At 46.9% G+C, this 15,963-nt stretch overlaps 3 protein-coding genes across 3 annotated transcripts in view; 2 read left to right on the forward strand and 1 right to left on the reverse strand.

Moving 5' to 3' along the window:
- LOC104393274 (proline-rich protein HaeIII subfamily 1-like) overlaps positions 1-1,963 on the forward strand; it is a 5,285-nt gene extending 3,322 nt beyond the window's left edge. Inside the window, exon 3 of the mRNA XM_010002758.1 lies at positions 1,891-1,963. Coding sequence (XP_010001060.1) covers positions 1,891-1,963 — 73 coding nt within the window. The remainder of the gene's footprint in view (positions 1-1,890) is intronic.
- A 73-nt stretch (positions 1,964-2,036) lies between these two features.
- On the forward strand, positions 2,037-7,002 carry STARD6 (StAR-related lipid transfer (START) domain containing 6). Its single transcript, XM_010002769.1, has 6 exons — positions 2,037-2,126; positions 2,261-2,310; positions 4,050-4,176; positions 4,847-4,964; positions 6,459-6,552; positions 6,849-7,002. The coding sequence occupies exons 1-6, from the start codon at positions 2,037-2,039 to the stop codon at positions 7,000-7,002; spliced, it is 633 nt and encodes a 210-aa protein (XP_010001071.1).
- A 989-nt stretch (positions 7,003-7,991) lies between these two features.
- The window catches only part of POLI (polymerase (DNA directed) iota), an 8,787-nt gene continuing 815 nt past the window's right edge, over positions 7,992-15,963 (reverse strand). The window contains exons 3-10 of the mRNA XM_010002780.1: positions 14,942-15,106; positions 14,344-14,496; positions 12,714-12,950; positions 12,034-12,212; positions 11,692-11,783; positions 11,007-11,140; positions 9,839-10,041; positions 7,992-8,756 (exon numbers count right to left, since the gene is read on the reverse strand). Coding sequence (XP_010001082.1) covers positions 7,992-8,756; positions 9,839-10,041; positions 11,007-11,140; positions 11,692-11,783; positions 12,034-12,212; positions 12,714-12,950; positions 14,344-14,496; positions 14,942-15,106 — 1,928 coding nt within the window. The remainder of the gene's footprint in view (positions 8,757-9,838; positions 10,042-11,006; positions 11,141-11,691; positions 11,784-12,033; positions 12,213-12,713; positions 12,951-14,343; positions 14,497-14,941; positions 15,107-15,963) is intronic.

A 15,963-nucleotide genomic window follows, 5' to 3' on the forward strand; every position in this document is an offset into this window, starting at 1 on the left:
CTCCAGAGCCTCCCCAAGGGCTGCATCTCACTAGCCCAGCCTGGAAGTCACTTTATGGGATGGTCTGGTGCTCCAGGCCCTTCACCAGGGCCTCCCCAGGGGCTGCATCTCACCAGCCCAGCCTGGAAGTCACTTTATGGGATGGTCTGGTGCTCCAGGCCCTTCACCAGGGCCTCCCCAGGGGCTGCATCTCACCAGCCCAGCCTGGAAGTCACTTTATGGGATGGTCTGGTGCTCCAGGCCCTTCACCAGGGCCTCCCCAGGGGCTGCATCTCACCAGCCCAGCCTGGAAGTCACTTTATGGGATGGTCTGGTGCTCCAGGCCCTTCACCAGGGCCTCCCCAGGGGCTGCATCTCACCAGCCCAGCCTGGAAGTCACTTTATGGGATGGTCTGGTGCTCCAGGCCCTTCACCAGGGCCTCCCCAGGGGCTGCATCTCACCAGCCCAGCCTGGAAGTCACTTTATGGGATGGTCTGTCCCACCTGGTGCTCCAGGAGCTGCTCCAGAGCCTCCCCAAGGGCTGCATCTCACTAGCCTGGAAGTCACTTTATGGGATGGTCTGTCCCACCTGGTGCTCCAGGGCCTTCTCCAGAGCCTCCCCAAGGGCTGCATCTCACTAGCCTGGAAGTCACTTTATGGGATGGTCTGTCCCACCTGGTGCTCCAGGGCCTTCTCCAGAGCCTCCCCAAGGGCTGCATCTCACTAGCCTGGAAGTCACTTTATGGGATGGTCTGTCCCACCTGGTGCTCCAGGGCCTTCTCCAGAGCCTCCCCAAGGGCTGCATCTCACTAGCCTGGAAGTCACTTTATGGGATGGTCTGTCCCACCTGGTGCTCCAGGGCCTTCTCCAGAGCCTCCCCAAGGGCTGCATCTCACTAGCCTGGAAGTCACTTTATGGGATGGTCTGTCCCACCTGGTGCTCCAGGGCCTTCTCCAGAGCCTCCCCAAGGGCTGCATCTCACTAGCCTGGAAGTCACTTTATGGGATGGTCTGTCCCACCTGGTGCTCCAGGGCCTTCTCCAGAGCCTCCCCAAGGGCTGCATCTCACTAGCCTGGAAGTCACTTTATGGGATGGTCTGTCCCACCTGGTGCTCCAGGGCCTTCTCCAGAGCCTCCCCAAGGGCTGCATCTCACTAGCCTGGAAGTCACTTTATGGGATGGTCTGTCCCACCTGGTGCTCCAGGGCCTTCTCCAGAGCCTCCCCAAGGGCTGCATCTCACTAGCCTGGAAGTCACTTTATGGGATGGTCTGTCCCACCTGGTGCTCCAGGGCCTTCTCCAGAGCCTCCCCAAGGGCTGCATCTCACTAGCCTGGAAGTCACTTTATGGGATGGTCTGTCCCACCTGGTGCTCCAGGGCCTTCTCCAGAGCCTCCCCAAGGGCTGCATCTCACTAGCCTGGAAGTCACTTTATGGGATGGTCTGTCCCACCTGGTGCTCCAGGGCCTTCTCCAGAGCCTCCCCAAGGGCTGCATCTCACTAGCCTGGAAGTCACTTTATGGGATGGTCTGTCCCACCTGGTGCTCCAGGGCCTTCTCCAGAGCCTCCCCAAGGGCTGCATCTCACTAGCCTGGAAGTCACTTTATGGGATGGTCTGTCCCACCTGGTGCTCCAGGGCCTTCTCCAGAGCCTCCCCAAGGGCTGCATCTCACTAGCCTGGAAGTCACTTTATGGGATGGTCTGTCCCACCTGGTGCTCCAGGGCCTTCTCCAGAGCCTCCCCAAGGGCTGCATCTCACTAGCCTGGAAGTCACTTTATGGGATGGTCTGTCCCACCTGGTGCTCCAGGGCCTTCTCCAGAGCCTCCCCAAGGGCTGCATCTCACTAGCCTGGAAGTCATTTCTTGGGACTTTGCTGAGATAAGGAGTGTCTCTTTTCCCTGGAACTGGACAGGAGTAAAAAGCCCCACTGGGTGGGAATGCTCAGCTCACATGCCCTAAAGCCTGTGGGAGGGGTGCAGGTGTGAGCCCGGGGGTGTTTGTTCCCAAGGGATGCTCTGAGCACACACCAACCAGCTGCTTTGCCATCTTTGCAGGTCAATGGACTATAAGAGGATGGCAGAGGAAGTCTCAGGAAAAATCTTCTCATACAGTCAAGATACCTCAGGATGGAGGGTGATCAAAGTTTCTGTAAGAAAACATCAGTTTAGTTTATGCCATTATTAAGTACATTTTCTTGCCAAAAGTGTTTAAATCTGTCTTCCTGTTAGTTGACAACTTTGTACCCACTGCTAAGTTTTTATTTTTCCTTTTTCTACTTGGAGAAAAATGTTACAGTTTCCTCAAAGCCTTCAAAAGAGTATGCAGGAAATATGTAAGTATTTACATTTTGTTTGTCCTTGCAATGAGTAACAGCACCTTTTTTGAACAGTGACACCCAAGACTGAAATAGGAGAGTTAACCATCTTCTGCCCCTGGTGGGATGAGGTTGGTTAGGAGATGTTGTGTTCACACTGGGCCAGCAGTAGGGCTGGAATGCAAAAGATGGGTTTCCCAAGGGATTTTCAAGCCTGCTGTGAAAATTGAATACTGTGGAACAGTTGCTAATATGGAATAAGTAGCTATGAGGTGACAGTGACTGTTCCTGGTGGAATATTCTAAACAAGCCATTACATCTTCACTCTCCACCCCTTCCCACACACCCAGATGTGCTTGTGCTCCTGCTCTACCTCATCTGTCCTTTGTACCTTTCCCTTTCTGGCACCCACATGGACAGCTGTTTGCATCTTCAGTTTGACACTGAACATTGATTGACCACAGATCACAAATGCCAGTTTATGTTTTAATTGGCAGGAGTCTTAGCAGTTTGCTTTACTTGCTGAAAGGAATCTGGTGGTGAAAAGCAACCAAGTCAGCAGAGGTCGAGGGAGCACTGAGGTGATTGTTCAAGGCTGGGGAGGGTTTTGTTTGGAATTCTGTCACCTGAGCTCAAGAAAGACAAGTGTGGATTTCAGTTTGTCTAAGGTAGTGAGCCTAGGTTGGGTGATTTTTCCCACGTGGGCCCTTTCTTCTAGCAAGGGTGTCTTTCAGAAGCCTTGTCTAGAAGAAGTCCTCCTGCTTGGGAGCTCCCACTGAGCTTAGGTGAGAAGATACTTTGGGATGCAGGTGAGCTGCTGAGGGCCTTGGTAAACAGAAGTCCATGAGAGTTCATGGAAACAAAGGGTGTATCCAAAGAGGAACGTGCTGGTTTCAACTTGCCCTGTCAGAGCTTGTACCTGCTGGTTTTGAGTAGGCATGAAGGTGTTTTCCATCACCAAGGCACCTGCTGTAGTCAGTGGAGAAGTGAGTTCCTGGAGCAGCCTGACGTGCCCACGCTGGGCCCTGCTGCTGAGTGAAGGAGGAGATCCAGGCTTCCCATCATGTTGCTCTGTGTTTGGGTTGGAGCTTGGCTATCTTTGCCCTTCCTGACTTCCACTCCTGCATCATCAGGGCCTGTGCATCTGATTTTATCTTTCTTAACCTGTTTGCAAGCCAGGTGTCCTTCGAGCTCACCTACTGTCGTGCAGTGTCCTTCACCTTCGCTTTGAATCGCTGTCCCAGTGGCTACCCTTGTGATTCACAGTCTTTCCAGGAACTAGGTGTGAGAACTGTCAGTTCCCAGCACCACAGGAGGTTCCTGTTTCCTTGGGAGAGGCCCCTCTTCCCTTCTGTGAACTTTCCCTTCCAACTCCTCAAAAGATTATGAGCAGAAATTGGAGAAATGCCAGAACGTGCTCATTCATAAACAGTGAGATTTGCAGTCAGAGTCAAAATGGATTGAAAGTACCTGGAGATAAATTAATAGATGAATTGCATGTATTTTGATTACCAGGTTCCTATTGAATAGCTCACAAATAACTCATTTAAAACGTGTGGTGTCAAGAATGTAATGGTCTCAAAGATCAGATATAGAATAAAAATTGAATATGCCTTGAATTTTGAGCAATCCATGAAGTGCAACCCCATTTGTGTGCCTTACCTCATTATAGCCCACCTGCTAGATGCTTATTTTTGTGTAACTTATTTTTCCAGTCATAAATGTGAAGTCCATATCTTGTTTCTTCCACCATCCAGATACCGTGGAGAAGGGATAATTCAGGAAGTCCCTAGTAAAATCATCCCTTTTATGTATCTTCCTGAACATCGGAGAAAATGGGACAAGGCATTGCAGTCTTACAAGCTGTTAGAAAGGATTGACCAGGTAATTTTTCATACAAAGACTTCATTTAACTCTTTCTGCATGAATTACAGTGACCACAAAGGTCTCTACTGGGACAAAGAAAGCTCTTGGTCCAAAATAAGGGGTCTCAGAACATATTACATGTGTGTGAACAACTCAGCTGTAAAAAAAGCCCACCCTAAGCTGGAAATGAAAAAATCCTCCCCTTTTGGTCTTCCCTGAATCTCTCTCTCACTTCCCTCTGCTGGAGTTGTAGGATGCAGTGGTACATCCAACCATGTCTTGGCTTTTTTTGGAGCTGAGTTAGTTTCCCAGCTGACACATCTGTCCTGGGGGCAACGTGCAGCCTGGCATGTGTAGTGGATGCAGGTGGACATTCTGTTCTTCTGTTTTTACCCACTAAACATGCACATTTTGAGGTTTTGACACAGCTATTCTATTTCTGCCTCAAACCTAGGCCTCAGGGAATGGCAGTGAATCCCTACCCTGTGCTCCTGGAAGATCCCTTTCCTGGTCCTCCTGTTAGTTCAGCCCAGCATTAACTGGGCACAAGAACTGTCACAAGAACTGTCACTAACAAAGCAGGAATTCATTTTTGCCACACTTTCATTATTCAGCATGTAACACTGCTTTGCCAGTGAAATCAAACTTGGCTCCTTGCATGCTAATTAAACAACTTGCTTGCTTGTAGGACACTGGTATCTACCACAGTGTAACACACAGCTATGGCATGGGACTGGTTTCAGCACGAGATTTTGTTGACCTGCTGCATGTTAAGCCCTACCCTGGGGATGTCCTCACAACTAACTGTAAGTGTAACCACTGCCTGTGTTCATGTTTTGGGTGCCTCCTGGGAACCCTCAGGTGAAGGGCTGCAGTATTCCCCTCTTCTGTTTATCCCCAAAACAAAGCTGGTTGGTTGGGGTTTTTTGTAATACTGAAATGATCAAAATTGATCTCCAACAAAAATACTGTTGTTTAGTCTCTTGTTATGCCTCTCTTTGAAAAATAGGAAGAATGGTTTGGGCTAGAAGGGACCTTGAAGATCATCCAGATCCAACCCCCCTGCATGGGCAGGGACACCTCCCACCAGCCCAGGTTGCTCCAAGCCCCATCCAACCTGCCCTTCAACACTGCCAGGGATGGGGCAGCCACAGCTTCTCTGGGCAACCTGGGCCAGGCTCTCACCACCCTCACACCAAAGAATTTCCTCCTCATGTCTCACCTCAATCTCCCTTCTTCCAGCTTGAAACCATTACCCCTCATCCTACACTCTGGTAAAAACATAGTAGTATAAGGAAGTTAGAATTTATCATTTCACTGTATAAATCTAGTGCTTATTTAGTAACATTTCTCTGCACTTGGGTGGCTTCCTGAACAAATGCTTTTTGCCTAATATGCTCTTCTCAGTGTGAGCCTAATTTGCCCCATTTTTTATACTCTTTTGGTTTGGCTCTGTAAATGGTAGTGTGAGGATAAGGGGTGATGGCTTAAAACTGGAAGAGGGGAGATTGAGGTGAGACATGAGGAGGAAATTCTTTGGTGTGAGGGTGGTGAGAGCCTGGCCCAGGTTGCCCAGAGAAGCTGTGGCTGCCCCATCCCTGGCAGTGTTGAAGGGCAGGTTGGATGGGGCTTGGAGCAGCCTGGGCTGGTGGGAGGTGTCCCTGCCCATGCAGGGGGGTTGGAACCTGATGATCCTTAAGGTCCCTTCCAAGCTGAACCATTCTGTGGTTCTAGGAGCACCACAGCCATGGGGTAACCAGGGACACCCCTCACTGCTGCCCCAGTTCCTTGCTAACCTCTTTCCTTCGTGTGACTCCCTGGTACACAGCAGGAACTCTCCTGACCTGTCAGTTTCTTCCCAGCCATACTCTTACAATACTTTGATTGTGCAAAACTAATGGATAACTCAACAAAACAACCCCTCCTAAGGATTTCTCTGCATGTGTGCAGCAGTTTCCTCATCCTCTCTGCAACTGCCTTTACTACTTAATGACATCTGCTGACAAACTGACTCGGTTGTCCAAGGCCTCAGCCCCACCCCAGCACTCAGGAATGTGTAACCAGGTCTCAAGGACAAGACTTTGTGCACACCTGCCCAAACATCTAGAGAAACTTCCACCAATATTTCATGTCCTTCAGGTGTTTTGTGGGCAGGATGGAATTGCTGGACACATCAGCGACTGAAAGACCTTGTACTGGTCCTGTCGCAGTTGGGGTGGGTTGATTTCAAAGGTGTTTTTGAGTCATAGGATTGACTTCTAGACTTAACTGGATTTTGCTCTCTGTGTGTGGTGCTGTAGCTGTCAGCGTTGAACACTCCAGCTGCCCTCCGACTCCCTCTTGTGTCCGAGGATATAACAATCCCTGCGGATACGTCTGTTCCCCTTTGCCCGAGTAAGTATTTAAAGCCCCCTTATATTAACATCTTTAGTTACTGAGTTGTCCTCTCTGGACAAAGCTTAACATTTCCTGAACCACACAGCTTTTAATTTTTTTTAGATTAATTTTATTTAGACAGTTTTATTCTGGAGACTTTTGTGCAGTTTTGAAACAATTGAGAAACTCTTCCCTATCTTTTACATCTTTGCCTTAGTAATTTCCAGGGAGATGGGCTATAAATGGGAAATGTGTGAAGTTTCATAGCAAGAGTAATGAGTAGGAAATAAAGGCTTTTCCTCCTTTCATTACAGGAATCCAGAGCATTCCAAGCTAGTTGTATTTATTCAGCCAGAACTAGGAGGGATGCTTCCCTGTTCTGTAGTGGAGTCAGTGCTCCCTGCTACTCTCATCAACTTAATCACTGCAACAAAAGCTGGACTGAAAAGCCTGGGAGCCCATAACTAAATGTAAGTGGGAAACAACAAGCACTTCAGTCACATGCATCTTTTACTGGGGTTTGTTTTTCAAGTCGATGCTGAAGTTGATTTTAATTGTGGTTTGTGTGGAAATGTATAAAGTTTAACTGTTGGGAAGGGGATTGCTGGTTTTGCTCTGCTCTGGGGGATGATGCAAGAAATTTTTGTGCCATCAAAGCACAGGATGTTACTTTCACTGTAATCAGGAGATGTTTGATAATATTTTTGCACTTTACATGCAGATAAAATATATATATATATTCCTAAACAGACACATGAGAATCTGGAGATCTAAGTGTTAAGGCACAGCAGTCAAATATTTTGCCATAGCTTGAAACACACTTTAATAAATCCTTACCTCAATTATGTACTCTTGACTGAAAGAAGCAAACATCTTGTGCACTAGAGGCTTTAAACATGTTTATTAACTGTTAAGTGTGCAAGTGTAATTAGCAACTGTTTCACTGTTTTGGAATTAAGTATTTGAAGAAAAGCCTGATGAGTTTGTATCTAGCATGTCATTAAAAGCTGCTCTTTATACACAGAGCTGTTTGTCATTTCCTCAATCCTGAGCACCAAACCTAAACCATTTTTACATGCCAACTGGTTTCCAGGAACAACCTGGTGAAATGATTGATTTTCCATTCCCCCTTAGTTCTTCTAGGACCTCTAGTTATTAGGAGTCAACTGCAGGACGCAGTGATGGCCACAGGAATGGCCATTTCCACTACAACTCACAGTGTAAATTGATTTCATCTTCTCTGCTCAACCCCTTCCTAAAGATCCGTAAGAAAAATGTCTATTTATAAGAAGGAAAAATAAGACAAACTAGTTACTACTTCAACAGGGCCACCAGCAGGTTTGATGTCAACAGTTGCCAAAATACCTCTTCAATATTAACATCTACCCAGTAAACTTTTCCTAGCTAAGGTGCTTTCAAGTGCTGATTCTTACAGTGTCTCTATTCTGAAAAATGTTTCACTGTGGTTTGAAATACCTTAGCAAACTGTTGGACTGTGATAAACATGGGGCTGTGTTCCTTCTTCCTTTATTTGTTCTAGGCTTTTCAGGGGCTTTCTTTTCCAGAGAAGCCTTGGACACAGGGCTCTGGTTCTTCCATTCAGCTAGCAGTTCTTCCTGCACATCTGCAGGTAGTTCATAAAAAGTCTTTGTGTCAACATGAGGAGGAAGAACAATCCCTGCTTGCCTCCTGCAAGTTGTATCCTCAGAAGTTGTTTCAAAGGCCTGCTTATCTTGCTCCAAGCCAGGGACATGCAGGGCTTCCAGAGGTGACAGACCTTTCTCTCTGAAGTTTGGAGAGTCCATGGGTTGTTCTTCCACTCTGCTGGTTGCCAGTGCACTCCTGGAACACTCAGAAGAACAACTGGGCCTGGAGCTGTGGTCACTGCACCCTGCAGAGTCACCCTCCAGTCCCTGACAACCTGGGGAGTTGCTCTGTCCCTCCTCTGCAGAACCTCCTGCTGGCTGACCCAGAACGTTCTCTCTAGGGATCTCTTCTGCTTTTCCAGAAATAATTTCTTTTTGAATAGCTTCTGGAAGTTCTCTGAAGACTTCCTGGTCAATATCACCAGGAGACAAACCAAATGGCAAGTCAGGAATTCCTCCTTTTTTTATATTGCTTTTCTTTTCCTCGGAAAGCTTCCTAGTTTTTGTGGCTCCAGTGCTGTTGCAGTTCTGGTTCCAGGAAGCACTTCCCTCACCTTGTGAGACATCTTCCACTTCCTGTGGCAAAAAACATACATAAAAGCATAAGTGTTTTCTGTGTAATCTACTAGTGACCAAGCATGATTTTGCTAATAGCAAGTTCTCAAAATTATTCCTTAACAGACAGCAATTTTTTTTTTCCCTTATGATCAACAGTGATTTTTTATAACTTAATTCCAAACACAGACCTTAAAAAGTACACACATGTAGGAAGTCTTTCCTTATTTTACAGTAACAAATACCTTGAAGTTATATTTTATTCCTTTAAAACCCTCTGTAGCTTTAGAAACCACGAGATCATGTTATCCCACCTATTCCTGAGCAGAAAGAGACAGTTAATCAATATGAAACATTGGCTCCTTCAAGGCAGAAACAGTAAATTCATCCCACAACATAATTCTGAAGTTACTCAGGTTTTGGGTGAGGTACTGAAAGCATCTTGTGGAAGTTCTCAGCCACACAGAGCTCCCACACTCTAGCAGTTGGGAGGCAGGAGGTGTGTTCAATCCCAAGCAGGAATCAGGAGCTCACTAGATCAGAAGCTGGTGCTGGCAGCCAATGCAGAAAAGAATCTTTGGTATCTAGTCTGAAGAGGGAGACTTGAGAGTGGATAGGAAGGTAAATAGTCACTCTGAAAGGATCTTAATAGAAGCAAAGAGGTAAAGCAGCAGCAGCAGCTTCAAGGAGGGTGTAGTCCAAGGTAAGAGATGCTTCAGCATGACAGCATCTGAGGAAGTGGCCTGTTTCACCAGTGCTAAACAAAGGGCAGGTCTGGCTGGAATGCACAGCACTTCTTCTTAGGAGATGGAAGTTTGGATTTGTCCCTCAGTGAATTGTATTCCCTTCAGCTAAGGGCCCTGGTACCCCCTGGCTGCCCCACTCCAGCCAGTATCACATCTCTTTTAAGCCATCTATCTAATTAGAGGAAGCAAACAAGTTACACTTTCTCACAAGACTCCAGGTCACTCTTTATTTGTACCAGGTGAATAAAACCTATGATCCTAAAACTTTCAAAGCAGTTAAGTTCTAAATCTATAGAACAAAGCCAGAACCATCCCAGAACTCTAATCTGTAAAGTTTTCAGGATCTTTTCAGCTTACCTGGCCACGTTTACCAGAGCCTGATGGTGGTGACATCTGCTTGAGATAGAAGCCAATGGATCCTTTCTTGCTGCTAGGATGGTCTTTGAGGTTGGAGAAGCAGACACTCAGAAGGGTGAGATGAAAGGGAAGATCCACATCTATCATCTTTCGAAAGAGCTTCATCAGGACATTAACCAATGGGGATACAATGTTGCTGCCTTCTACAAGAAAAGAGGTTAAAAAAAGCAATAGATATGATCAAGAGTTACTGACTGAGTCATACTGGTTGAAATAGGCAAGTCCAAAGGCAGATACTGCTAAAGGCTTCAAAAATAATCTCTCAGCACAGTCATTAAGATGTTATGTTGGGGGCACCAGAATTAGACCCCACTAGAGAACTGTGTCCAGTTCTGGAGCCCCCAACACAAGAAGGACATGGAGCTCCTGGAGAGTCCAGAGAAGGGCCACAAAGATGATCCAAGGGCTGGAGCAGCTCTGCTCTGGAGCCAGGCTGAGAGAGTTGGGGTGTTCAGCCTAGAGAAGAGAAGGCTCCAGGGAGACCTTAGAGCAGCTTCCAGTGCCTGAAGGGGCTCCAGGAAAGCTGGGGAGGGGCTTGGGACAAGGGGTAATGGAGAGGACAAGGGATAATGGATTAAAACTGGAGGAGGGAGATTTAGGTGAGACATGAGGAGGAAATTCTTTGCTGTGAGGGTGGTGAGATCCTGAGTGCTGCTACAGCAGTGATTCACATTGATTTCCTCACCCCCATCTGAGTGAAGTGTCCAATAAATTGGAATTGCAGGTTGGAAGGATGACACAGGAGAAGGATGGGAGCCTTCATGTGATTCATTTTCAGAGGCACATCAACAGACACTTCACTGCATCATCAAATGGAGACCAGAATTCAAATCCCCAACAGAGAAAAGCAGATTATTAATCTGGGAAACAGCCCCTTGTTGCCTTTCCCCATCCCAGCAGGAAATTGACTGCCAAGAATCCAGGCAGTTAAAACATCATCATAACACAGATTATTCCTACAGGGAAGATCAATACGTTTTTAGCATCCATTACTAGTCATGGAAAAGTTTCCAAATATAGGGAATATCATCATGAAATGAAGGAGCAGAATTTTACAGAGGAGTTCAGGAGCAGCAGCACCAATACTTCCAAGAAGTCTTATGTTTACCTTTCCCAATCTTCTGAAGGAGCTGAGGGGGAATAGGACACTGGCGGCTTTCCCGGCTGAACCAGCGGTTGGTGGAGGAGAACTGGCGAATGGTCAACCTGACTGTGTGGGGCTGTCTTCCATCTTTCTGGATTCTAGGGAACATGAAGGTGTAGAAAGCCATTAGAGGGTCTGCCAGAGCAGCTAGGTTACAAAGTCACTTAATGGAAGCATGACAGATCATCATAGAATGGGTTGGAAAAGATCATCTAAGTCCCACGGGCAGGGACACCTCCCACCAGCCCAGGTTGCTCCAAGCCCCATCCAACCTGCCCTTCAACACTTGGAACAGCAGACATGCATCAGTGGTGATCACCAAAGGTCTGAAAGTAAAGTCACTTCTGGAGAATGAAAGGTCCCCACAGGGATAAGGGGAGATGCCCTAAAACCTGTGGTGCACAACTAAAGCACCAGGGCAGGACCATGCAAGGTGTGGGGGCCAGACAAAAGGTGGGGGCAAGAGAGAAGTGGGACAATCCCTAAAGACAATCCATAAGCTGAGGAAAAAAAGGCCAAAGGGGAGGCTGGAGAAGCAGGTGCTATCCCTGCAGAGACAGTTTGCTAAGAGATGGAATGCAGAGGGTGAGACAAACCTAACAAAAGCCCCTCCAGGTCATAATTCCAGTCATCCAAAAGAGACAGTCACCTGTCTAATAGGTTAGGAAGCAGCTCTTCAAGTTTCTTTTTAACTTCCTCTTCTGATGAACATTTTTTAAAGGAATCTTCATCACTAAAGGACTGAAAAAACCCACATTAGTCCTTTCAATTTTCTGTTCAAAATTCTGAAGAGGAAAAAAAAAGTATCACCATGAAGAGTGTAGAACTAAGCCCAAGATATCTTTGGGACTCAGAGCTCAACTGAATTTCAGGAGAATTAGAAGTTATTTTCAGTTGAGAATGCATTCAAAAGACATCATTTTGGGTAGTCAGCAAAGCTGTATAAAAGTAAAAGCAATTTTTTGGGTGCTGATTATAATAATCCTTGTACCTGAGGAGGGCCTGAGGGAGTCACAGGGGAGTCATCTTCTCCATAGCTGAGTTTTTGGATACGCTGAGCAACAGAAACACCCAGTTCCTTCTCTAACACAGCAGATGGAAATGTTTGGAGGTCACACAGGTTCCTAACACCCAACGTCTCCAGACGTTTGCTGGTTTTGTAGCCAATGCCTAAACAAAATGTGTAGTGAAATACACAGAAAAGTGAAAATATACACACACACACACATATATATTAAAAATGCCCATCCATGTCATACCTGACAAGGAAAATTCCTTCCTCAGAGCATTTTATCAGGCACCAATAGACTGTTTGGATTAACTGTTTGAATTAAGTCAGCGAGTTGCAAAATGTTTGTATTTAAAGCAACGTCAATGTATCAACTTCAATGTTTGGGCTTTGATAAAAACAAACGAGTTTAGTGGTCAAGCACTTGTCAAGTGCTGCAACACATTTAGGTCACATGAAGGAAACCAAAGGCCTTTCATTCCTCCTGCTAAATCAAACTCAAACAGCTTATGAATAAAAAAAAGCAAGCATCCTAAACACACTTGTTTGTGAGAACTAGATTTAAAAATCATTATATTTATCATTTTGTCAGTGTTTTTTTTTCTTCTCATCTGAGGAGCTGTCAACATGGTCACCATCTATGCTCACAGCACCACACTTACCAGGCACTTTCTGGATGTGATCAAGGCTGCACATCAGATCTTGGCAGCTTTCAGGCAGAAGAACAGTTTGCTGGTTTGGTTTAAAGGTGCCAGACACTAGTTTAGACAGCACTTTGTTCCAGGCCACCCCTGCACAGCCTGTGAGGCCCAGTCTGGCACAGATGGCTCCCCTGAGCTCTTCTGCAACCTGAGATCCAATAACTAGTTTTACGTGCCTTGTGTCATGCAGATTGATAGCTGGAAAGAAAGAAAAGCAGTGTTCAGGATCTACACAGTCACCTAGTTAGTTAATTTGCTTGATTTAGACACTTTCTATGTTGCATTAGGATCTGATGGGTCAAATGGTATTGCTGTGGCTTCTGGACCCATGTTTAACCTCTCTCTTATCTCCCCAAAATCCTGGCACCAATGAGACTACTGCTGTCCAAAACCAGGGCTGTGCTGTCCAGGAGGCATCATGTTTAGGGACCATTTGAAATAGAAAAGAGATGAAAGAAAAATGTTGAATATCAGAGATTCTGGTAGAAATGGAACCAAAGCAGAGATGTCTGTAATACAGAGAGGGCTGCCTTGCAGCTAAGCCTGTATTACTCAAATGCAATTGAGGGAAAGGACTATTCAGGCATTTCCCTCCTCTCAAACCACACTTTAAGCCATTGAAATAGCTCAGAGTCCAGGAAAAAACCAACTGCTTTCCTTCCTGGTGCACACTGCATACAGCTCTGGAGTCCTCAGCACAGGAAGGGCATGGAGCTGTTGGAGAGGGTCCAGAGAAGGGTCATGAAGATGCTCCAAGGGCTGGAGCAGCTCTGCTCTGGAGCCAGGCTGGGAGAGCTGGGGTGTTCAGCCTGGAGAAGAGAAGGCTCCAGGGAGCCCTGAGAGCAGCTTCCAGTGCCTGAAGGGGCTCCAGGAAAGCTGGGGAGGGACTTGGGACAAGGGCAGGGAGGGATGGGATGAGGGGGATGGATTAAAACTGGAAGAGGGGAGATTGAGGTGAGACATGAGGAGGAAATTCTTTGTTGTGAGGGTGGTGAGACCCTGGCCCAGGTTTCCCAGAGAAGCTGTGGCTGCCCCATCCCTGGCAGTGTTGAAGGGCAGGTTGGATGGGGCTTGGAGCAGCCTGGGCTGGTGGGAGGTGTCCCTGCCCATGCAGGAGGGTTGGAACTAGATGGTCTTTAAGGTCCCTTCCAGCCCAAACCATTCAATGCTTCCTAGTGTACAAAGCAGCTCAGCTACTTCAGTCTCAGGAATTCCACTCCTGACCTAATGCCTATAGCCAAAATTTCCTCTGTTTTTTATTTGTTGAAAAGCTCAGTTTTGCCAACTGACAACAACATTTAAGCTGGAAGAAAATCCTCTCTCTTACTACCTCTAAACTACTTTAAAGGCTCAGAAATGATCATGCAAACCAGTTCTCCCAGATCACTGTACTTGCTTATCTCCCACAGAGCTTGAGTTGTTGTACAATCCAAGTGGGACACTGATTTGCCAACAGAGAAACCAAACATGGAGCAACACAAAGTTTCCAGCTGTTCAGCTCTGGACAACACTTAGAACCAGACAGATAACTTTGTATTGAACTTCAGAAACCTTTTCCTGATGTTCCAACATGAAACAATGTTGAGCTCACCTTGGTTGTTGTACACGTGGCCAGACACACAGACTTGGGAACATCCACTTTGCTGCAGCTGATTTAGTCTCTTCTCAACCATCTCGGTGACATCCACAAAATTTTCATCAAACCCAAGCCTTTCCACCAGTGGACAAAATTCCCCCAACAGCTCTAGGAGGAAGAGATACCCAAGGGTCACAGGCACACGTGAGGGTTTCATAGCTGCATCCACCCACAGCTGATGTCCCAGGGATCCAAGCAGGATGCTGGCATGAAGAGAAACTGTTCTCTTCCAGGTAAAATAATAAAGCACACATTTTAGCAAAGGTGAAAGGGAGTATTTCTTCATCCCACCACTACCTCTGTCATCTGCTTTTCTCCTCCCTAAATCTCTTCTTTCTTCCCTCATTTCTTTTTGAAATGACAGGTTTTAACACTTGCAGTGATTTCTCCTGTGGAGAAATAGTGACCTTGCACAACTGGAAATATTATCCCTGTTGTACGAGGCTCATTCTGGGTAGAACTTTTAGAGCAGGAAAGTGTCCCATACTACAGCACACACATGCAGGTGCACACAGAGTGTTTGTCCTCTCCCCACAACTAGTTCATTTTGTACCTGTAACCTTGTAGGACATTTCCCTGTATGGGGTCAGGTCTTCTCCATTAACCAGCACCAGCTGAGGACATTTCTCTTTAGCATCCTTGACAGACATCAGTTTCTTAACTCCAAGATTTCTGGCTTGATAGTTACAGGTGACAACGAGGGATTTCTGTTGCACACCTAAAGGTAAAGGTTAAATGGTTTTTAAAGTCTTGGTCCTGCCCAGAGCACCACAGCACCTTCCTGCCACTCTGAAGGATGTGCTTTGGTCAGAACACACCACCACAGAAGCAGCAAACAAACCAACCCAGCAGTCTTATTTCACAAGACATCTCTTGATTTAGAGTACTGGATGGTAACAACTTATAAAACCTTATGGATATATATTGATACATGTTTTTTCTTTTCCTTATTGAAACATTGCTCTTAACTTGGGGTCTTTTCAGGCACTCTCAGCCATGAAGGTGCCCTTGATGTCCTAGTCATCCCTCACTCCTGGCTGGAAGGGAACACCCTTGGAGCTGTCACAAGGCTCCTTAGTGGAGCTCAGCCCTCCCTGTGCCTGGGCACCTCAGAAACCAGCTTCTTCAACCCCCTTGGAGCTGTCACAAGGCTCCTTAGTGGAGCTCAGCCCTCCCTGTGCCTGGGCACCTCAGAAACCAGCTTCTTCAACCCCCTTGGAGCTGTCACAAGGCTCCTTAGTGGAGCTCAGCTCTCCCTGTCCCTGGGCACCTCAGAAACCAGCTTCTTCAACCCCCTTGGAGCTGTCACAAGGCTCCTTAGTGGAGCTCAGCCCTCCCTGTGCCTGGGCACCTCAGAAACCAGCTTCTTCAACCCCCTTGGAGCTGTCACAAGGCTCCTTAGTGGAGCTCAGCTCTCCCTGTCCCTGGGCACCTCAGAAACCAGCTTCTTCAACCCCCTTGGAGCTGTCACAAGGCTCCTTAGTGGAGCTCAGCTCTCCCTGTCCCTGGGCACCTCAGAAACCAGCTTCTTCAACCCCCTTGGAGCTGTCACAAGGCTCCTTAGTGGAGCTCAGC

The sequence above is a fragment of the Chaetura pelagica genome, unplaced genomic scaffold (assembly GCF_000747805.2).
Source record: "Chaetura pelagica isolate M959 unplaced genomic scaffold, ChaPel_1.0 scaffold91, whole genome shotgun sequence".
Taxonomy (NCBI): domain Eukaryota; kingdom Metazoa; phylum Chordata; class Aves; order Apodiformes; family Apodidae; genus Chaetura; species Chaetura pelagica.